General features: G+C 53.9%; 1 protein-coding gene across 1 annotated transcript in view; it reads left to right on the top strand.

Annotated features, from left to right (window-relative positions):
• The first annotated feature begins 489 nt into the window (after window positions 1–489).
• Window positions 490–22,203, top strand: part of FAM53B (family with sequence similarity 53 member B) — a 71,172-nt gene continuing 49,458 nt past the window's right edge. The window contains exons 1-3 of the mRNA XM_026010694.2: window positions 490–630; window positions 8,919–8,973; window positions 20,105–20,883. Coding sequence (XP_025866479.1) covers window positions 553–630; window positions 8,919–8,973; window positions 20,105–20,883 — 912 coding nt within the window. The 5' untranslated portion in view covers window positions 490–552. The remainder of the gene's footprint in view (window positions 631–8,918; window positions 8,974–20,104; window positions 20,884–22,203) is intronic.

Raw genomic sequence — 22,203 nt, 5'->3', positions numbered from 1 at the left:
GGGCATATACTGAACCTGTCTGTAAAGCGAGCTGGGTGTAAGATGTCACATGATTCTAGTACACGCTGGGGATAGCAGATTGTGACCAACCCAGACCCTGAGATAGGTCTTAAAGGTGCCACATGGCTGAACGGAGACCCATTGCTATACCCATTAGTGCGTTGGCTTTAGGGGTGCCCCAAGGCCGGCATGGGGCGAGGATAGGGGACTCTGAGAAGGGGAACCTTTGTAGCCATAAAGCATCTCCTTTAGCCAGGAGGTAGTTCCTTTCCCGAGCAGGGCCCCAGCATGGGGGTGCGCAGGCAGTTCTCTCAGCGCCCCGGTCTTCCAACTCCTGAATCTCCGTCTTTCTGTTGTCTTTCCAGGGAGTTGAGCGCACCTGGATGTTTCCTGAAAGCACCTTTCCCCAAGCGTAAGCAGCCGGTTGGGAGCTGTTCCTGTTGATGCCAGTCACCTGGGAAGTGCCCAGGAGGTCACCTCTGCCCAAGTCTGCCTGACTGAAGATGGCTCGTGCCCACCCTGGGATGGAGCCCAGCGCCTGAGGTCCTTACCATGGTGATGATCCTAAGTAAAAGCCTCGACAACCAGGGAGCTGACTCTGTAGCATGCAGGACCTTCAGCTCTGAGCTGGTAAGGACCTATGGGCCTCGTTTCTCTGATGACCTTTTTTGAGGCCTGATGTCCAGGTGGGACTGTGCACTGACCATGCAGACTTAGTGGACTGAGTCCAGAGTGCCCAGGAGCAGAGAGCTCTGGGAGATGTTGCAGGCCAGGGCAGTGGGGCGAAGTAACCCGGAGCCTGGCTTAGTGCTGGCGAGAAGTAGCTGGCAGAGGTCCTCCGGCGCATGAGGAGGGAAGGCCGGCACCCTGGTAAATAATACCAAGCGGGCTTCTGCTGCCCCTGCCAGGCTGAGACTGACATTCCTCGTGGTCTCCACCCGGTACGGGGAGGTGGTTTCCCTAAGGGAGGTGGTGCCAGAGTGGGGGCCGAGATCAGGCGCTTCCAGAGGGCAGTGCAGAGCGAGAGCTGCTGCCTCAGGAATGTCTTGGCTGGGAGACTATGGAGAACCAAGGCGTGGTCGGCAGCCATGGTGGTGGGCCTCCGCGACCGCTGCCCTCTGATGCCTTCTCCCAAGGTTGTCCTGTGACAGGACAGGCCTGACGGGCTGGGCCGGAGAGGCAGACAGCTCGGCCTTCTCGGACTGAGAACACAGTAGCCTCTTTACTCCTCAGAAGTGAGTGGGACTGCTCCCCTGCCGAGGGTCAGGAAGAGGTCCCGCTCTGGCCAAAAAAAAAAGAAAGAAAAGAAACCCGAGGAGGAGTTTTGCCTTAGCTAAGTCCCCAGGACCCTACCACTTTGGTGGTCAGCAGGGACAGTCAATCCTAGGTCACGATGTCTGGCCCCCCTCCTGGCGCCCTTCACGGCCGCTCCTGAGGGCCCACCCTAGCACCCGCGTGGGCTCCCTGCCCAAGCTCACACCCGGCTGAGAGCAGACGGGCCAGGCTGGGTCTCCAGCCCCTCGCAGGAGTGTGTGAAAGCCGTGGAGACCCGAGGCCTTTATGTACGAGCGTGAGTGTGCCCGCCACTGGGCTGGCAGGCCTCCACAAGCAAAGATGGGTCAGCTCTCTGCCCATTGCGTCTTCCTTTGCAGTTTGCACTGAGTATATACCTGTAAATAGATGCCCTCTCTCTGTCCCCAGTGCTGCCACGCTGGTCCCACCCACTGTCCTCTCTCGTCTGGAAATTTGTTGTACTGGTCTCCTGCTTCTGGCCCCTTTGCCTGTTCTCCCCCTGCAGCCAGAGGGACTACAAGGTGGTGGGTCCCTCCTCTGCTCAGGCCTTCTGCTGGCTTCCCACCTCAGGCCGAGCAAGCGTCAGGAGGCACAAGGCCCCTGTGCTGACTCTCTGTGACCATGCTGCTTTCTCTGCACTTCCCCTGCCCCCTTCACTCTGCTCAAGCCATGCTGGCCTCCTTGCTCAACATGTCAAGTAGGAGCCTGCCCCAGGGCCTTTGCACTTCTGTGGCTTGGGAAACTCCCCCTTGGCAGGACTCCTTTCCTCTCTTTGTTCATGCAGCTTAAAATTGAACTCTGCCAGAACCGCCCCCTCCCTCATACTTTCTGCCCTTCCCCCATCTCTCTTCACTCTTGGCGCCTGTCACTTTCTGACGTTTCAATCTTGTTTGTTGAATGACTGCCCTGAAATGTGAGCTTCATGAAGTTAAGGAATTTTGTTTCTTTTGCTTGTTGTTGAGTGCCCAGTGCCTGAAACCAGGGCCTGGGACGTGGTAGGTGCTCAGGGACGTTCGTGGAGCAAGTGAACGTGGGTTCCTGCCGCCCAGGGGCCACCCCAGCTCCTCTCTGGCTGCTGCTCAGGTTCACGCTGAGGGGCTGAGGGTGCCGGGATGCTGGGAGGGGCTGCTCCGCTTTCTCCTGCGGGGGCGGGGAGCAGGGGGCAGGGGGCGGGTTCCTGCTGCAATCAGAAGAATACATCTGGAGTAGCTCTGACCAGAAAGGAACCATCTCCAGGGTGAGGGCCACCCAGAGGTCCCACGGGAGGGCCCCTGCCTGCTTCCAGCCGTGCTGTTGGCCTCAGCAGCAGCTGCGGAACGAAGTTCTGTCTCAGGTCGGCCCGGCCGACGCTGGCTGTGGAACTGGTCCCGGGCATGTGGGCCCCAGTTCAGCTGAGCTGCTCTTGGAGGAGATAGGGCCTGAGCACACAAGGGTGGCCTCCTAGCCCTGGTGGGGGAAGGAAAGTCGAGGGAGGCCGGCTTCCAGGCCAAGCGTGCACAGTGAGCAGCCGAGAAGGACTGGGGATCATCCGAGTCTAGGCTGACGTCCATGAGACGGAAGGGAGGGTAAAGTGAGGGGAGAATTTGCTCTCCCTGCCGGCGAGGTTGGGAGGAAGCGGATGGGGGCTTTGCTTCAGCCGCCTTAACTGGCAACACCATCCTCTCGTAAATACCATCAAGATAACAACAGGAACATGGAAAAGCATTTCTCTTTTGTTTTCTAATCAGGCTAAGAAGATAACAGAAAGGGGAGGGGGTGGGCTTCAGATTGAAAAAGAAAACATGAATCACAGGGCACTTTGGAATTAGGGAAACAGGCTCCAGAGGCACAGCAGTGGGAGAGAAAGTCTAGTACTGTTGGTGAAGGTCACCCCGGGGGCCACCCGGTGACTTTGGAGGCTCTGGGCAAGGAGGCCTGTAGACCCTCCCCCTGCCCCCGCCCAGCCTCTGAGGTCTCTTGTTCTTTATCTTTTTTAAAAAGATTTTATTTATTCATGAGAGGCAGAGAGAGAGAGAGAGAGAGAGGGAGAGAGAGACAGGCCGAGACACAGGCAGAGGGAGAAGCAGGCTCCATGCAGGGAGCCTGACGTGGGACTCGATCCCCAGTCTCCAGGATCACGCCCTGGGCTGAAGGCAGCGCCAAACTGCTGGGCCACCAGGGCTGCCCTCTTGTTCTTTTTCCAAAAACGAAATGCTGGTGACAAGTGACCAGTCTTGGTCCCAAGAGAGATGTATGAAAACAGAAAAAAAGGACTGACAAGCGCTCAGCGTTTTGCCTTTCCCGGTGGCGCCTGGCCCTGGGGAGAGAGGGCCGAGGGCCCCCGCCCTGCCCCAGCGCTGGCCCAGCTTGCACAACGCAGCAGTGAGGACTGTGCTTAGTTCCCCTTCCCCGCCACCGCCCCCCCTGCTCTGCTGGTGGCTTTCCTCTGCGGAGTGGGCTCTTCCTTCTCGTGTTCTAACATTAGCTGCTGCCGCTGGAAGGCAGCCCAGACGGTTGACCTCGGGAGCAGTGTTCCCCAGCCCCTTCCCGCACGCCCACACTCAGGCCGTGGCCCATTCTCCCGGGCCCGAGTACCCAGAGTGCCCATCTTCCCCTGCCCGGCCTGCCTCCTCTCCTGAGCCAGTTTCTCAGCCCTCGAGTCAAGTCTGGAGACTGTTCCAGGGGAGACAGTAGAGCATGGCTGTAGGCTGCCTCGCTTTTCCCAACCTCAAGATACTTCCCACAACAGCCGACACTGGTTTGGGGAGCAGGCCTTTGCTCTTGTCAGATCAGCATGCCAAGGGCTGTGATTTGGCCAGTCAGGAGAGTCTGTGGCCCTGCCAGGCCTTGCACTCCACTGCCTCGGCGCTGAGGGTCTCCCCAACCCTGAGTTGGCTTTGGTCTCAGCAGCCCCAGGCAGGATGGCTGGCCCGGCCCCAGGCTGGCCTGAAGTTAGAACCCAGAGGTGCACAGAGGCCCAAGGCAGTCCGAGGCCTTTTCCCTGAGCAAGCAAAGCCCCTCGTGGGCCTTGGCTGACCCTGAAGCCCGGGGAGCCAGGGCCGCCGCTCTATCTCTGTTGGCATCTTTGAGAGCCTGTATGCAGGGGCACTCGTCCCTGCTCGGCTTCTCTTCTTGTTGGCATGGCTCTGGCTTCTGCTTTCCACTGCCACAGTGTCACTGTGTTCCTTTTCAGAGGCTGGGGTACTGTTCCGCTCATGTGCACAAGTGTGAGCTTGCCGGTATCGCGTTGTGGTTCCCCATAATGCTGTTATGGGGAAAAAGTGATGTGATGGCCGTAGTCAGTGATCTGCAGAACAAAGTCATGAAGAAGCATGGTTATGGCCAGAGATGAGCTCTGCCCTAACCTAGTTGCTCATTGAGTAAAGACCTGAATCGTGTCTTTATTTAAATCAGGCCTTTTTTCTTTAGTCAGACAGATGGCCCCTGAAGCCCCAATTTGATTTCCAGCTTTTGCCTTCCTTGTGGAGGATCTGGTTCTAGAACCTTCTTCTGTGATCTGAGGACTCTCAAAGAGACCAGGCCCTGTCCTGGGGTAGGTTTGAGAACAGAACCATCACAGTGGAGAAACATAACGGGAGCTGTGCTCTTTGTCCTGTTCTCTGCAAACACCAGCCAAGGCCGGGTCGTAGGAACTCTGAGGCCGGGCGTCCCCAGGGCCTGTTGGGAACAGGCCACGTAATGATTGGCTAGGTCATCCTTCTTGCAGTGGTGCAGAGGGTTTGAAGGTTGGGAAGGTCTGGCTGCAGAATGCTACAGACCAGCAGGAATTTTATCATATACTAGGCATACTGGGGGTTAAAATTGGTCCTGGCCAACCTGGAGCCCAGAAGGGAACTTGATGTTAGACTCAGCGATACCCGACAGTGGTCAGGGTATGCCTGGGCCTGACGTCCTGGGAAGCTGTTGGTAGAGCTGATGAATTAAGCCCCAGAAAGGGCAGGGACAGGGCTGCTTGGAGGGTTTTGGAAGCAAGTGCTCATGGCAGGTTCCCGTGCCCCTGCTGGGTAAAGCAGCCCCTGTTCTTCCTCAGTCTAGGACTCAGAGCCTCAGAATGAGAGGGCCTGGTTGGCCACCCTGGCATCCTGTGCCCATCTCTTGTCAGCAGAGATGAAGGCATAGTCCTGCCAAGACACTGTGTGGTGATGGAGGGACGAGTCGAGTCCCAGTGCAAGCGTCGAGTGCTGATAGCAGAAGAGCTGCTGTGTCACCGGGTCATGCACTTTCACATGCTCGGTGAGAGAGCAGGAATGGGGCTCACTGAGAACAGGGGACGTGGAGGAGGCGTTCCATCAAGCTGTGAGATCTGAGTGTGAGTGATCACCGCCCTCTTATTCCCTGGGGTGCAGAGTCAGGCCACACGAGGAGCCTGGGCCCGCCTGGCGCTGGCCCCCAACTGTCCAGCTGGTGCTCTCTCCCCTTCTCCACCAGGTTTCAACTTGGCATGAGCCCAGTGATTTGGGGAGGTGGCAAGTTCTGCCCAGTGAAAGTCTGTTTCCACTGGCCCTGCATTTGCTGGGTGAGTGGCAGCAGGAGCAAGACAAGCTTGGGCAGACAGGTGGCCATAGCTGTCGGTCACCAGATAGTCACGTGGCACCTATTCTGTGCTGGGACAAGATGGCAGCCTTAAGAAGCTTCATTCTCAGGGGCAGAGAATAATAAGCACAGCAGCCGAGGATCCAGTGCAGGCGGTGTGAACACTCAGCACGGCCTTGTGGAGAAAAGCGTGGGTGGGGAGGGCGCCCTTCAGCTGGGATGGTCAGGGAAGGTGGCTGGAGTGACACGAGGGGGTTTTGCAGAGAGACCTGAGGTGGCAGCGGGTGTGCCTGTCTCCTGCACCCGGCTTGGCTCCTTCAGGCCTGGTGGCTGTGGGGAGAGGGGTGGCCAGGTTCCATTCTCGTTGCCGTGGGGAGTCGTCGGAGAGTCGTAAGCAGAAGAGCAATGTCGGCTGGCCTCTGTGGGTTCTGGACGGAGGATGGACAGTGGGCCCAGGGTACAGGCCGGGGACCAGTTAGGAGGCCGGTTTGGCCCCGCTGTGGAGGAAGGGTGGTTGGCTCTGAGCAGGGCCGCGGGGGCAGTGAGAAGCACTCTTGTTCCAAGTGTGTGTTCTCTACCCGGGAGATGAACCGTCTGCAGCCAGCAAGGGTAAATCCTTGCTGAGCGAACAAATGACTGAGCAAGGGTGCATGAGCCCCTGTGGTCCGGCCCAGTGGCTTCCCTCTGTAGGCCCAGACCCCAGCCTCTCTGGCACCCACACAGGTGTCAGCAGTCCCTGGGAGGGCCCGGATCTGGAGGGCCCCAATGTGCGCCTCTGTCTGGAACACGCCAGCTTTGTGTAAGGAGAAGCCCAGTGAGTGGTGCTCTCCTGACCAGTCAGCAGCCTGGCTCACCGGCTTGCTTCCTGTTGTCTGTAAACCCCAACCCTCTCCTCAGTGGCGTCTGTGTGCCAGCATAGCAGACAGGCCGCTCCGGGGTTCTTGCTCTCTTCTGCTTTGCCCGGCCCAGTCCTGGTTTGGGTTTCTGTGGGCTGCCAGCCTTGGCTTGCTTTGCCACCTGCCCCCTCAACCCAAGGCTGGGGTGGGGGCTCTGGTTCCCCAGTGGGTGTTTGCTTTGCCAGTAAGGTGCTCCTGAGCTGTCGGGAGTTGTCTCCCTGGGCAGGCAAGGCCCCTGGCATAGGCCCAGCCCGACTTCTGTCTCCGAACCCTCCCCCTGGTTGGAGCAGGGCCTGCCTGGCATCCGTGGACTGTGCTGCCTGGAGGCAAGGCTCTTGAGCCTTTGTCACCGACTGTCCATTTGGTGACTTTGGTGTGGGCTTTCTGTGTGCATCTTGCTGTGTTAACCAAGTCATTTGGGAGAGAGGCAGATACAACCATCTTTACCTCTTTCCAGATATCCCCCTGGATGACTGTGGGTCGGACGGTTAAAGTCATCGTGGAATCCAGGAGGGCAGCCTGTCCTGAAAATATAAGGATTGTTTTAAACCGAGGAGGGGGTACCAGAGATGGCTTCCCTGGCCCCATTGCTCCTTGTAGACTTCTGGTCCTCGAGCACCTGCTCCGGTGCCCTCCCAGGAAGCCGGCCCTGGCCTCCCACGCCCCAGCACCCTGGGCCTGGGTCCTCTCCTCTCCAGTCCCACACTCTCTGGTGTAATGGTTTGTCTGTATGACTGTGTCCTCCCTGAAATGGGAGCTTCCCGAGGGCCGAGGCAGGCAACCTTCCCCTCCGTGTCCCAGGCTAGGCAGGATGGACCTTTAATAACCTGATTGGATGAACACATAGCTGACTGAGGGCAAAGGTCTCTGAATTGGGGAGCTGGGGACAGGGGTGGGGGAGCTGGGGCACTTGCCGCCCTTTTATCTGAGTGGGCCAGGTGTTCCGAGTCAGCCCCGCCCTCCTCCTTCCAGGTCTTAAAGCGCCAGGGCCTGGGTTCCCGCCCATTTCTCAGACTGGATGCCTGTGTGTCCCTGTTATTTGGGTCTCCTCTCAGAAGTTGGGAGTCCTGTAGGACAGGCTGACTCCTCCGGGACCGAGAGCTTCCTTCACCGACACGTGCTCAACCCCTAGTGCGGCCTGCATGTGAATAATTACCAGTACTCGTGAGTGGGTCAAGGAAGGAAGGAAGGAAGGAAGGAAAGGAAAGGAAGGAAGGAAAGGAAGGAAATGAAGGAAGGAAGGAAGGAAGGAAGGAGGGAGTCTTAGGAATACTTGTGGCAGACCATCCTTCCTGGGGCCTCAGTGGGCACAGTCTCCTCCTCACCACAGGTCAGAACAGACCCATGCCTCAGCCAGCACAGGGGAGTCTGGAATGTTCTGTGCTCAGGTTACTGTGTAGCCATGGAACTGGGCCTGGTCTTGGGGCCCTTGTAGGTGCCACTGGCCTGTTTTTCTCCCAGTGGCCATAGCGTTCACTGAGGCTAGATGCAGGGCTTGAGGGGAGATGTGGAATGCTTACGGCGGGACGGGAAGCCATTGAAATACAGTGCCAAGGAGTTCAAGAGCCATCGCTCGCCGCTGAGACCAAACATAACCTTTGAGTTTCTGTTTCAGTTCAGAGAGGGTGCCTGAGTGGCCTCCTCGTAGCGGCGAAGCAGCTTGCACAGCAGAGGGCCACCCGCTTGAGCTTTACCTGGTGCTTCTGTGTAGAGGAAGAAGAGCTGTTCTCCTGGTGTCTTAGGGGAACGGAAGGAGTTGAGGGTGGCAGATGGGCCTCTGCTCCTCCCTGGGGGCTCTTCCTGTCATCACAAGGCCCCGTCCTCTCCCAGCTCGGGCCGTGGGGAGGCCTCTCTGCAGCCCAGCTTGGTGAACCGTGTGTGTATCATGCCTCCTCTTGCACCCTCCTCCACCTCGTTCACGTGGAAAAATCCCCAAGTGTCAGAAGTCGTGGGGCTTCCTCGTGTGTTTTTTGAAGCCATTAACTTGATTGACTCCATTACTCACTGGAGACTTGGGACAGGGAGTCCAGGTCTAATCGTGGGCAGATGTTGCCTCTTGTAATACTTTTTTCTCCTTTCCCTAATCTGACGTTGGCAAAAGGCAGTTACCCCTTTAATTGTGACTGTAGCGAGGAATCAGGTGCAAACGTGCTTCTTATGACTTGAAGAGTGAATAGCTTTTCTGGTTGTTTTCAGCACACGCCAAAGAAGATGAGTCAAGGACCGACACTTTTCTCTTGTGGAATTATGGGTGAGTAACCGAGGTCGCTGTGAAGAGTCCTTCTCTAGTCCTTCCATCAGGGCCTGAGTCCTCCAGGTGAGACGCTGGCAGCCCTTTCTGGACACAGGCACAAAGAACAGCAGTGGGGACTCTCCTCTGTGCTCGAACCGTTTCGGTCCTGGGGTGCTGGAGTGGCACCGGGGCCGTGGGGCGGAGGGAGCGGGTGGGCACTGGGGTACGGCTCACGAATGTCCCCTCCAGCCATAATGTTGAGACTTTCTGTCTGGTTACTAAGGTAATCACGTTCACTTTTATAAATTCAGAAAATGTGCCACAGTGTAAAGCATAAAATAAGAATCTCTGGTAGCTCCAATGCCTAGTGATAACTCCTGTTAATATTTTGGTGTGTTTTTATGTTTTTTGAATTTTTTACATAGCTGTAGTTCGTCTATGATGAACATACGACTGTATAACATTTTGTACAAAAAAAAAAAAATCTTTTTTCTCATTTCACTGAGTAGTCCTAACTGCCATCATTTCCCCAGTGCGCTAGTTGACTATTCCACACAGTTTAATGAATCTGTAATTCCGAGTTGTGTATCAACACGTTTTTAATGATTTAACTGTTTCTTGTGTGTTGGGTGGAATGGCTGTTTTGTTTGCTGCTATGATTAACAGTGACTAAGTGTCTAAGTCTTTGTCTTTTGTCTGCTCTTTTGGATTATTCCTTAGGAGTTCCCAGCAGTGGCATAGAGAGGCCAGAAGGCAGGAACATTTTTAAGGCTCTTGCTTCAAGATTGTTGACATGCTTTCCAGCACAGTCGTCGTGGTCTTCTGTGCCCGTGCAAGTGTGAATTACTGGTTTTTTATAAGGGGGAGGAGCTAAGAGGAGATGACTGTATTGATTAGATTGGTTTTTCTGTGCTCCAGATAATTGGGCACAATCTCTCCTTTCGCCGTCTCCCCATGACTCCTGCCCCCGGTGGGGACACTGTGTAGGATGAGTTCCTGTAATGTTTGCGTTAAAGCTTTCATGATGGGAACCACTGCAGGCCTTGGGATTCCAGGCCTGTCTTCACAGGACCGTGTCAAGTTGTCCTGCCTTTTTTTCTCAGCCTTTGACTCTGAGCACAGTGTTTTCTTTGTCTTCTTTAGACTCTGTCCTGTAGATGGGGTGATGAGGGTGGAGGAGGTGCTGGGTATGTATAGGGAGCACCTGGCTCCTTCCTCGCGGGGTCGCCAGGACTCGGCAGCCACTCTGGTGTGGGCGGGTGGGGAGGCCCCGTTCACATATGGGGAAACCAAGGCCTAGTGAGGTGACTCCCCGCCAGGCTCCCTTGGCACAGTTGGACCCCGGTTGGGAGAAGGAAGATTGTTTTCTTCTCAGTCACAAGCCACAGCTCTGTGGGAGAGCCCCAGGTGGTCCTCTTGATGCTGCCACCCAGAGGAAATGGAAACAAGGAGATCACCTGGCCTTGGTTTACCCATGTGACACACTTCTGAAACCTGTCCCCACATGGGGCTTGATTGAGCATCTCGTTGGTGGTTAACGGCTTTCAACAAACCCTCAGCGACTTAGGTGTATGGCTCAGAAGCTTGCCTCATTGCCTGCTCCGCGGGCTGGACTCTGTTGTACTGTGGTAGACCTGCCTGCCTTCGCCCCACCAGGAAGCAGGGAGAGGCCCCTGGGCACACGCAGATCCTCAGCCCAGCCTGGACTTTAGCTTTCAACTGGGCCAGGCTGGTAACCTGGGTGTGGAGGTGTCGGTCTTTATTTCAAGGCCACGCGTACCTGATATGGGCTGGCTTCAGGGCACTGCCAGGCAGCAGAGGAATGGCCAGGTGGGGGTCCGTGGGGCCTTCTCTGTCCCACGTGCTCCTCTTTGTGTTGGCCGGCCTCTCCTTGATTTGGGGAAACCCTGGCCCATCTGAAGCGTGTTACCAAGGTGTTCCATTCTCCACGGTTCATTTCAGTGGCTTGTTCTAGTAGGTATTTATTGGGGATCTACTGTGTGTCAGACACTTGGCACAGAGATAGAGTATGAAAGCCCCTGCCCTCAAGAGGGTTTCTGACTAGTGGAGCCGAGAGAGCAGGGAACAGTGAATTCCCCGTGGATTAAGGCCCTCTGAGGTGAGGGCAGATCAGCCCATCTTCCTGTGCCTTGGTTCTCCCCCACCCTTGTAGATTGCAGTTCTTGGTGGGATTTAAAGAGACAGCAGTGAGGGGGGCACTTGATGGGATGAGCACTGGGTGTTATTCTGTATGTTGGTAAATTGAACACCAATAAAAAATAAATTTATTATAAAAATAAATAAATAAATAAATAAATAAATAAATAAATAAATAAATAGACAGCAGCACACAGGAGGTGCCAGCTCAGTCCCTCCCACTTTTATCCCCTTTCTGGACACTTGCTTAGGTGGAATGTCAGCATTCAGAGGCCTTGCCAAGCTCCTGCCCATTTTAACCTGTGCATCGAGCTGTCACCCCACCCCATGTCGTGAACTAGAAGGGCATCCCAGGCAGCGAGGTCTCGTCTGAGGCAGGCCAGCTTTTTTAATGGCACTGTGTGGGTCCAGCTGGACTTTTCAAGAGGGTTTTGAGCCTTTCCAGGACCAGACAATACTCAGCCAAGACAAAATGTCCTATTACTATAATCACCAAACTCCCTGTCTGTCTCCTGGAGATATGGAACCCATGTTCTGGCCCCAATCAGTGATTGCTGGGGACAGCTTGGTCCTGTGGCTCAGGGCATTTCCCTCCCAAGCCCCCATTGCAAGGGTCCTAGTCAGAAGCCAGGGTGAGTTTGTTTCCCGAGCATTCTTAAGAAAATCCAGGCAAGTGCTTTAGGGTGGGGAATGCAGCAGCCTCTTGGCTTCCTCTTAAAAAGCCACCCTTTTGAGTAGGCCCGCCTCCCCTTAGATAAAATGCCTTACTCATGTCATCAAGTGCTCACAACAATGTGTGTTCTTTTTAAGTACTTCATGTTATTGTGAGCTGGATGATGGGCCCCTCCCCACCTTTCTCCCCTCCACACACACCCCAAGTTTGGGAACTTGATATAAAGAAGCAGTTTTGAGCTTTCCCAAAGTGGGCGAGAAAACAAAGCCAGGACGAGGTGTGAGTGGCAGAAGCAGGTCAGAGTGGAACCAGGCCACTGCCTGGCCTGTCCTGGCCTGTTCTGCACCAGGGCCCGGTGCTCCTTATTAGGTTGTGAGCCCAGCCTAGTCCCCAAAGGACTCTTTCTAGCAGAGACAGTGTTTGCCTCTTGGTTTCCTTTCTCTCCTCCCATACCATCCCGAGGACACTTTCTATGCCAAACGGGAATTTCCTCTGCAAGTGGCTTCTCTGGGGAAGAGTCATGTACATGACCGGTTACTGTGTTCTCAACACAGGAAGCCTTGGTCAGGTGGCAGCTTCAGGGCTGTGGCCCGCCTACTGGTCAGCCGGCCTGGCAGGCGGGCAGCCCTTGCTGCCGGCCACGATCTGTAGCGGGTTAAGAGGGCTTAGCTGCACCTTATGGAAGCGCTCTGTGCTGGGAGAGGCAGGGGTTCCCCACAGGTCCTCTGTCACTCGCCGTGGGAGACACTTTTTCATGCTGACCCAGGGGCACACGTGTGTTAGTTTAATCTTTTTTTTGGTGAAGGAGGGCAAGTGGGGTGAGAGCACGCTCCACTCACCACCCTTGGCTAATTGTACCCATTAAATGAGTTCTGTATCGCAGGGACAATGGACACCACACATTTCATTTTCCTCACCACTCAGGCGAGGATAGACCTGGAAATCAAATAATATGTGAGAAAGCGAATGCAATACCAATTATTGCAAAAGGGCCACTAGGAAAAGTCGTGTAAATACAAGTCAATGAACAGAGAACAAAACAATTCATATGCTAAAAAAAAAAAAAAAAAAATTGCATGGAAACCCATAATTACTTTAGGAGTTATGGTAATAAATTATTTATTAATGTAAATTATTTCACAGGCAGAGAACATAGAGAAACTTGAGCAGAAGGATCATGTATTATGTATAAAAGGGAATTGTAAAAATATTATAGCGGCGCTACTTGTGCCACTCTGGTTCAGGTTTGTCAGCATTTTAATTATAAGCCCTTACTTTCTGTGTTTAATTACTTGGCTGTTAGAGTCTACCCTGTACATGAAAGGGTTGTTCCCGGGGGCACGCTCTGTATTAATTCCTACAGGGTAAACCAGTTGGCTGTGTTGAGCTGTGCGGGACTGGAAGATTTCACTCTGAGATTTGATAGCTTTTGGTCTTTTAACTCCTCTATTATTTGTTGTTGAAAATGGGATGTGATTGCACCTTGTGTGAGAAAGCTGGCATTGGGAGGGGGGACATTGTAGATTTCTCGGAACGAGCGCCTGACCGAGACAGAAGGGGCAGCCACAGCAGCCCCTGAGCTGCTCCGGCAGTTTCTGGTCTCTGCTGCCACTTCCGTCTCTCACGGGTAGCCCTTTGGAATATGATCATTGGAGAAAGAGATTATGAATCGAAATTGGCCAAAGGGAGCCTTGTTTTCGTTTTTAAAAGTATATCCACATACAGGCATGCAGGTGTGATTTTTTTCTTTGAATTTACTTTTTATTTATTTTCATTTATCATGGGTATACTTGTGATTTTTCAGTCCCTAAAATAGTTTAAGGTTTGTCCATACAGAGTGCTTTAAATGTTTCCTTGCACCGTGTATTAGTTTCCAAAAGTGTTTCTGGAATAAAATACAGACGAGAAGTAGGTGCAAAGTGTAGTTGGCACAGGATAGCAGCTTACGGTGACAAGTGAAAAGGGAGCCTCCCAGGCTGCCTTCTCACCTAGGCTGGCCAGCCTTGGGTGGGGGGTCAGGGGGCCACAGTGCCAGAGGACAGGGAATGACAACCGCCAGAGTGGCTTTGGGTACCACCCACCACGGTGCATTGCCAGCTAGAAAGTGGTCAGGTTCTGTGCAGCCTGGCCCCGCGGCCAAAGCGTGGCCTTGGGACTGCAGGCTGTGCTGTTTGCTGGCTGCGCGTCCCTAGGTGAGGCGTGACGCCCTTTGGAAGCTCAGGTTCCCTACCGGTAAGATGGGGAGTGCCTTGATGCCCCACAGTTGAGTCGTGTGTGTGGGATGTGTGCTAGTGCTCTCTCCCTGCCTCAACAAGAATCCCAATGGGGTGCTAGTTCATTAACAGTTAATACACATTTATCAACAGTTTTCTGAATAGTTCTCCCAGCTGCCAGTTCTCTTCTCTTGGTAATGGTGCTCAGCTTTGCTGTGTGCATGGGTTCAGAGATGAATCGCAAGCAAGTGCCCGTTTCCCAGGCTCTGTATATACTCACAGCCAGGGTGGGAAAGCCAGAAGAGGCAAGCAAATCTCACCTTTCTGTCCCTTTAGGACGACTGACTCACTCCACATTTCTGAATGCTCCTGGAGGCTAGGGTTGGTCACCTTGCCTTATGCAGATGGGGAGACTGACGCCCTTGTTTCTAATGCTCAGTCTGGTGTGTTTTTTACCCCTCTCCACTGTCTGTTGGGGAATCCCACCAAGCCCATTTTTTTAAGAACAGAGGCTTCCCAGAAGCTGTGGCAGCTGCCATGGGCCACCCCTACCTGGCTGGTGAAGGTAGGGCCCTGATTCCCACTCTGAAGGTTACCAGCCACTCAGGCTTCTTCTAGAGCTTCTTGCTTCCCTTGATGGGGCTGGTGGAGTGCTATCTCCAGCCATCCTAATCCACTGTCCTCGTGCCTTGGCCAAGGAGCTTGGTGTCCTGTGTCACTGTCCTTGAACCCAAGATACAGCTGACGTTTTATGATTCATCATAGTTGAGAGAGCATAACCGGAGGCTAAGGCCTGGTCAGGCAAAGCCAAGAACCCTTTCTTCCTGACACAGCTTAGAACTGAATCTCCATTCTGATGACACAAGAAAAGAGGCCCTTGAGTGGGCCCGGGGCTCTAGAGGTTCATTTAGAAATCCGTGATCCCATTGTGGGATAGCAAATGTCATTCTCCTGCATGGTTTCCCCCTATGGCTTAGTAAAGCCGCCTTCTGAAAGATATCTTTCTAGTTTCCCATTGAGAGTGTTAGTGAGCTCCTACCCCCAAAGTCAAGCATAGAGTCTTTGCAGCCCCAAGGCCAAGTTAGCACAAGCCAACCCACAAGGTAGGGGAGAGAGAATCATCGTCAGCACGAGTAGATAGGTGTGAAGTCCAAGAATGAGTCAGCTGGTCTTGATGGGGCTGGAGACTTGCTACCCAGGCCCAAGAGTCTAACCTCTTGGGTGTGTGCTTTAGGGTGCTTAACCTTTTCTAGAAACCACATTCTGTTGTGGTTCTGTCACCATATGGCAGCCGGTAACAACACAGCATACACGTTTCCAGGGCTGTAAATCTCTTCTAGCTTTTGAACCGAAGAAGGCTGTAGTCCCCTAAGAATCTGGGCCCCTGGGAATTTCCCTTCAAGTTTAAGGGTAGAAATGGAAACAACATTTGAAGTCAGATGCTATTTGTGCTCCTCCAAGTGTTTTCTTTCCTGGAGCCCTAGATCTGCAAACCCAGCCACCTTCTGCCCTCCGTGGTCAGGGTGTAGCAGGACCAGTGCCTTGTGAGTGGGGGCTGGTGGTGGTGCGGATCTGGGCTTTTCCCGTGCCCCCCAGAGGCTTCAAGCTCAGATATCAAGCCTCAGCTTTGAAAGGCCCCTCGAGGTCATCTAGTCAGGCCATCTGTGAGAGAACGACGTGGTTTGATGCTTTTGTGTGAGTTTGTGTGGTTTGTCCTCCCATCTCAAGGTAGAGCCTTGGGTGTGTTTACCTTACACACACACACCTCCTGTGAACCATGTCAGACTTTGAAGATAGGCTCAACTGCGTATGGAGCAGCTTCAGAGGAGCAGGGACTACATGGAGCGTGTGTGGCCGGTGCCCTCATCCGCCAGAGGCCTGGTGTCGGTGGGATGCCTCAGACTCTCCCCCCTGGCTTCCAGTGCTGTGCAGCTTGGGGCCCCCACCTCCTGCTGTGAGAAAGGGCCTTCCAAGTACCTGAAGGGTAAAAGGTTGCCTTCTCTAAGGCTCTACTTCTTGTTACTGGCTGGAAACAAAACAAATACCAAAGCAACAACTTTTAATGATACTCTGAATCCAAATTTATAGAAAGTGGAATGTCAAGCCTCAGGAAGTGTCCTGGGTATGGCTAGATGGCCCGAGTGAACGGCCACTCTGACAAAGTTGTGTGAGAACCCAGGCCCCTGTGTCTCCTGTAGGAGTGGTTCTCAAAAATAACCCGAGGAGCTTATTTCAGTGCAGATTCCTCCCCCTAGAGATTCTGTATACTGAGTCAGGGGCTGAGTTGAACCAAAGGTAGTTCCTGCCAACCCAAGGGTCCTAAATAAAACCACACTGAGGTGGCCTACACTGTGGTGTAGAGCGTACAGGTTCCCACTCCAGCCAGACCCACAAAGCGTGGTACCTAGTGATCGAAGAGCTGAGCCCCAGCTGTAGGCACATCGTCCAACACTGTCGTCCTAGTTGTGGTGCTGCTGCTGGCAGAGCCTGCTGTGCCCTCACAGGCCCTGTCCCAAGCAACTGTTTGGTTCTTAGAATAGCTCTGCGAGGTCGTTACTGTCACCCTCGGTTTATAGGCAAGAGAACTGAGGCTCTGAGGAATTAAAGTGACTTGCAGAGCTGAGGTTCAAACCCACATCCACACCCTTTCCACCATCCCATGTGACCCCTGCTCAGTGGACTCCCCCGGTCCATGGCCATTGTCACTTCTGAAAGAGTCATAGCTGTCTGTGCAGAGTGATATTGAATGGAGGGGCGGGGGTGTCCAGTATCCTCTCCTCGGAGCCCTGCCGTGGCCCTTTGTCCCGTGTGACGTCAGGGCCAGAAGTTCGAGGCTGTTTGCCATTAAAAAGTAGCTTCTATTCCTGTTTCTTTTGTCTGGTGACCTGACCCAGCAAATCGCTTTCTGTTCCCTGAGCAAAGGGGGGAAAACACGAGGGCTAAACATAGCCTCGATTGTTTTTACTTTTCTTATATTGTACTTCTTCAAGCGATAAAGATAGTAACAATTAATATATTATCTGCCCCTCAGACAGACCAAGTGGCCACCTGGCTGGTGTGGGCACACAGTAGCAGCACTCAGTGTTGGATGAGGCTTTGTGTTTCCAGAGTATCTTAGACATCATACCACTAGCCAGACCCTGGGTTGCTTCACCTGTAACTATCCATGGGCTCCGTAAAGCGGGAAGGTTGAAGGCAGAGTCCCGAGGTTGCATCTGCCTGGCCAAGGAAAGGTTACTGGTGCCAAGGATAAAAGACAAGTGAGACCAAATGAACACCCCGGGCCTGCCCTGCAGCTTTTATCTGTGCATTACCTACTCCTTCCTCTACCCACCCCTGGCTAAGGTCAGCTATGTGCCAGGCTCCATGCTGGGCACTGAGGGGCCATGCTGGGTCTGTGCTCGAGGGCTGTGGCTCAGTGGAAGCAGACCTGTAAACGGATAATTTAGGTTCAGGTGACATCTGAGCCATAAGATTGAAAGTCAGGCAAAGAGCTGTGGGCTAATGTGGAAAAGGCATGTCTACAGAGAGGGTGATGTTTGACTTGCCTCTTAAATGATGAGGAAGAGACTCTCGCTGGAAGGATAAAGCAAGAGAAGAACAGTCCAGGCCTTTGCAAAGGTGTAAGGATGTAAAGGAGCTGGTGTTTTTGCGGAAGCTGCCGATTCACTGCAGACACATTGCTCTCGCGTTGAACTGGTGGACCTGGTTGAGAACTGACTCTTAATGGTCCCTACAGCGAAGGAGTCTTACTGTTAAAGTCATAGAGGCTTACCCTTCAGTGGCGTGGCCCCCGCAGGCGTGCAGGAGCACGTTAGGGTTAGCCGTCCAACCCCAGTCCCCACTGGGGATTTGATAGCCACCCTAAACACAGAACTCCCACCTCCTGTGCGCTCCTGCAGCTGCTTCATTAATCTTCCGTTTTATAAAGAAGACTCTTCAGGACAAATGAGGAGGAGTGTGCTTTATGGGCTGTTTGAGGGATGGTTTGGACTCTCCCTACCTCTTGTCTGACTGCTGATGTCACAGGAAGTCCTCTGTGTCCCGAGTAGAGGGTCTGGATGGCAGCCTAGAAGGTTTGCGTTCTTTCTGCGAGGCCACGGCAGCTGCAGTGGGGACAGAGCACGACAGGCATGGGCCTCAGGAAGTTCTCTGGGGGCAGTGAGTGGGTGAGCCTGGATGAGGGAGCCTGAGGGGTCCTGTCACGAAGCACCGAGATCACGAGATGGCCACAGAGGAGGAAGGGCACTGCCCGATGAGAGGGACTGAATCTTCGGGCCCCCGTTCTCATTACTTCCCTGGATTTGGGGACAGTTCCAGGGCAGCAAAGATCTTCTGAGGGTGGGATCAGTTCTTTTTCATTTCATGGGTTCCCCAAGGCCTGGGACAGAGACTGTCCTTAGTAAGCAGGGTCACTGTGGCACCATGTTGGGGCCTCACTGCTCTGTGGCTGGGCCCGCTGGCTCCCTCCTCAGTCATCCACATTCCTGGCCCGCCTGACGCCTCCATGCCTTGTCCCAAAAGAGAAGTTGGTGGCCAGCGTTATTCTAAGGGAACTCCCTGGAAGACCAAAGGAGCAAAGCCAGTGGAGCCTGGGGTCATAGGACCTGACCCTGGCATAGGGCTTGGTGGCCACAGCCCCCACACATTTGGAAATACATTTGTCCTTACAGAAAATGGAGAAGCTGCAGCAAAACAAAAAGCTGGGGAGGAAGAGAGAGAGAGAGAGAGAGAGAGAGAGAGAGAGAGAAAGTGTGTGTGTATCAGCCAGTTCTCTCCCATTTGGCCAGGAACAGTTTGGTTTATCTTCTTTTAATCATCACATATAATACACATTTTACAAAGTAGGAATCATGCTATCTCTACGGTTTTCCTATTCTGTTTTTAGGCTTAGAATTATTACATCATTAACATTTCTCTGCATCATTAATATTCCTTGAAACTGTGCTGTTTTCATGCTCCATGTTCCTACTTGCCGCTCATTTATGTCGCCAGCCCCTGACCGGAGGGCGTTTTGTTTACCATTTTGCTGTCAGTCGTATCACTTTGTTGTTGTCGTTATTTAGGGTTTAATTTATTTATTAGAGAGTGCAAGCACGAGGGGCAGAGGGGGAGGGCGAGTGGGCTCCCCGCTGAGCAAGGGGGTCCTACATGGGGCTGGATCCCAGGACTCCCGAGATCACCACCTGAGCTGAAGGCAGACGCTTAACCAGCTGAGCCACCAGGTGCCCCCCGCCCTGCGTGACTCTTTAGCAGAAAAACACCAAATATAGTTCTTCAGTATTTCACTAAAATAAAGGTCTGGCTACAAAGTCATCGTTTCCTAGTAGGCTTAGCTTATTTATTCACGTGTTTGAGTAGAGACCTGAATACGTGAGTTTAAGTCGTACCCTTACGTCTGTGCAGGCCAACCCAAACTCCTTACAGATTTGAACTACTTCAGCGTCCTCGATTTCAGTGAGAAACCAAGTGAAGGCAAGGAAAGTGCTCCATGATTGGCAGCCACTGGTCACGATGATGATGATGTTGAGCGTTTTGGCGGAGGAGGCATACATCAGTACAGTTTCCAGTTTCTGTTGTCAGCAAGTTTTCTAGAGATGGAATTCGGATGAACTAACCTGGCGGCCTTGCCCGCCCCATTTGACCTTGACCCTCCCGAGTCCCAGAGGATTCCCCTTGGTGGTGGTCTCCTACCGGGACATTGGGCCTCAGCCCTGAGAGAGGACGTAACAGACATCCTGCCTCCGCTGCTGCAGGCCGGGGGAGGGCTGGGGCAGATTGGTTTCCCACCTATAAGATGGGGAAGCATTTGGGTGGAAACTGTCGTTGGACTTCCCTGGGAGGCAGTATGGAATGTTGGAAAGGGAGCCGCGCCAGGAGGCCTGGGCAGTATGTGCATCTTGGGCCTCGCTCTGCGCCTCAGTCAACACCGTGGGATTCACATCCCTGCTCTGAGCCTCCGTTTCTCGTCCATCTTGGACCGCATGGTTTTCAAGGGCCTTCCTGGCTCTGAAATCCTGTTTAAAATGGGCTCTTGGTGAGGAGATGGAGGGCTGGCATGAAGGCCTTCTCAAATCCTGTTTTCTCTTTGTCATTTCTGAACCAGAAAATGACAGATGGCGAGACCTGGACAGGAAATGCCCCCTTCAGATTGAGCAGCCGAGCACCGGCCTCTGGGAGTGCCTGCCCGAGAAGTGTCAGGATAGCGCTCTGTGGCACCGAGAGGCCGCCACCGCCTGCGCAGTGACCAACCTGATCAAAGACCTCAGCCTCAGCGACCACAACGGGAATCCCTCCGCGCCCCCCAGCAAGCGCCAGTGCCGGTCACTGTCCTTCTCCGATGAAATGTCCAGCTGCCGGACATCGTGGAGGCCCTTGGGCTCCAAAGTCTGGACTCCCGTAGAAAAGAGACGCTGTTACAGTGGGGGCAGCGTCCAGCGCTATTCCAATGGCTTCAGCACCATGCAGAGGAGCTCCAGTTTCAGCCTCCCTTCCCGGGCCAACGTGCTCTCCTCACCCTATGACCAGGCGGGATTCCACCATCGATTCGGAGGTCAGCCCTGCTCAGGGGCGCCAGGCTCGGCCACCTGTGGACAGGCGGGCGACATCTGGAGCCCCGACCCGAACCCTGTGGGCGGGGGCCGGCTCGACATGCAGCGGTCCCTGTCCTGCTCCCACGAGCAGTTTTCCTTTGCGGAGTACTGTCCACCCTCAGCCAACAGCACACCTGCCTCAACGCCAGAGCTGGCCAGACGCTCCAGCGGGCTGTCCCGAAGCCGCTCCCAGCCGTGTGTCCTTAATGACAAGAAGGTCGGCGTTAAGCGGCGGCGCCCAGAAGAAGTGCAGGAGCAGAGGCCTTCCCTGGACCTTGCTAAGATGGCACAGGTAAGAGCCTCAGCCATGCGGGAGGCATCACAGGGGCATCTGGGTGCTTACGGGAGCCTCTGCTGGTCCTGGCACATCCCAGACAAAGGTGGGGTGTCAGTTTCAGTAATGCCCAGGAGTGGGTTAAAATTCCTTATTTTTTAAATCCTATTCAAAGAAAGATGAAATCAAGGTTTTTGTTTTTGTTTTTTTTCTTTAGTATTTGTTTTTCTCTGTTTAAAATCAGAGATGCTCTTTCCCTGTGAACACAGTGTTAGTGGTGTAGGAGCAGACAAATGGTGAGTGGTATGGTGTTGGGGGGCGGGAGACCATTGTCCTCAAACACTGGTGATCCCCTTCTAGCACTTCACTGGAGCCTCTGTCCTAGGAACCCCTCCCTGCAACACAGGCCAGGACTCAGTGTCACTCAGGTTATGCTGATCTGGAGGTCAGGACTGTGGGTCATGGTTTCAGAGGGTAAGAGATGCGGAGAAGCACTTACTGATTTGATTAAACTGTCAACAACACGAGACCATCAAGAAATTTTGATTGCCACCTTTGTAATCATCGTTGCTGTTCACCATAGGTGAGGCCTCCAGCCATGGGCCGCCTCCCTTGCACCCTTATCATCTGTGGCTTGGAGCCCTGCCTTGTGCTAACAATGAGCTCGGGGCTTGAGTTGAATGAGATGGACGTGGAGAGAGTACGCCGTCTCCAGGACAGTCTCGGAGCCTGATTGCCACCTGTGATTGGTTCTTACTGAGGGGGCCTGAGGCTGTGAGCATGACAGTGAGGCTTGGGGAGGCCCATCCCAGGAAGGACGGTGGGTGTGGTGGGTAGGATGCAGTCTCTCTGTTCTGTGTCTAGGGGGCCCTCAGCTCCTTCGTGCCACTATTTGACCATCATCTTTGCTGACTTTGTTATGGAAGCATTGGTCGCTGCTGGGTGTTAAGGTGTTAAGGGACAGATCCCGCGTGGCCCGGCTTGTGCAGTGTGTGGCCGTTTCTGGGCAGGCAAGCTCACGTGTCTGCTCTTTTGTGGGCATGACCACCTTCCTTCAGCGCCCAGAGCTGTTTTTCCAGCTGGCCTCCTTTTGCTTTAGAATAAAAATGCCACTTCTGTTGATGGCAGTTCCTTCTCTTCTCCAGTCCTCCTGCCAGCCTGGTGGTTCTCCCCCGCCCCCCCCCACACACACACACAGGAGGGGCAGGTGTCTTGAGTCTTGAGCATATACCTGGCCCCAGAGTGCAGGTTGTGTGGCCCTTTGCTCCAGAGCCGGGTCCTGGCCTGGGGCAGCTGGAGGACAAGCCCGTGACATGCTCCGCCTTCCCCATGTCATTG

The sequence above is a fragment of the Vulpes vulpes genome, chromosome 15 (genome assembly GCF_048418805.1).
Source record: "Vulpes vulpes isolate BD-2025 chromosome 15, VulVul3, whole genome shotgun sequence".
NCBI lineage: Eukaryota > Metazoa > Chordata > Mammalia > Carnivora > Canidae > Vulpes > Vulpes vulpes.
The sequence above is the reverse complement of the archived record's forward strand: the minus strand, read 5'-3'. Positions and strand labels throughout refer to the sequence as shown.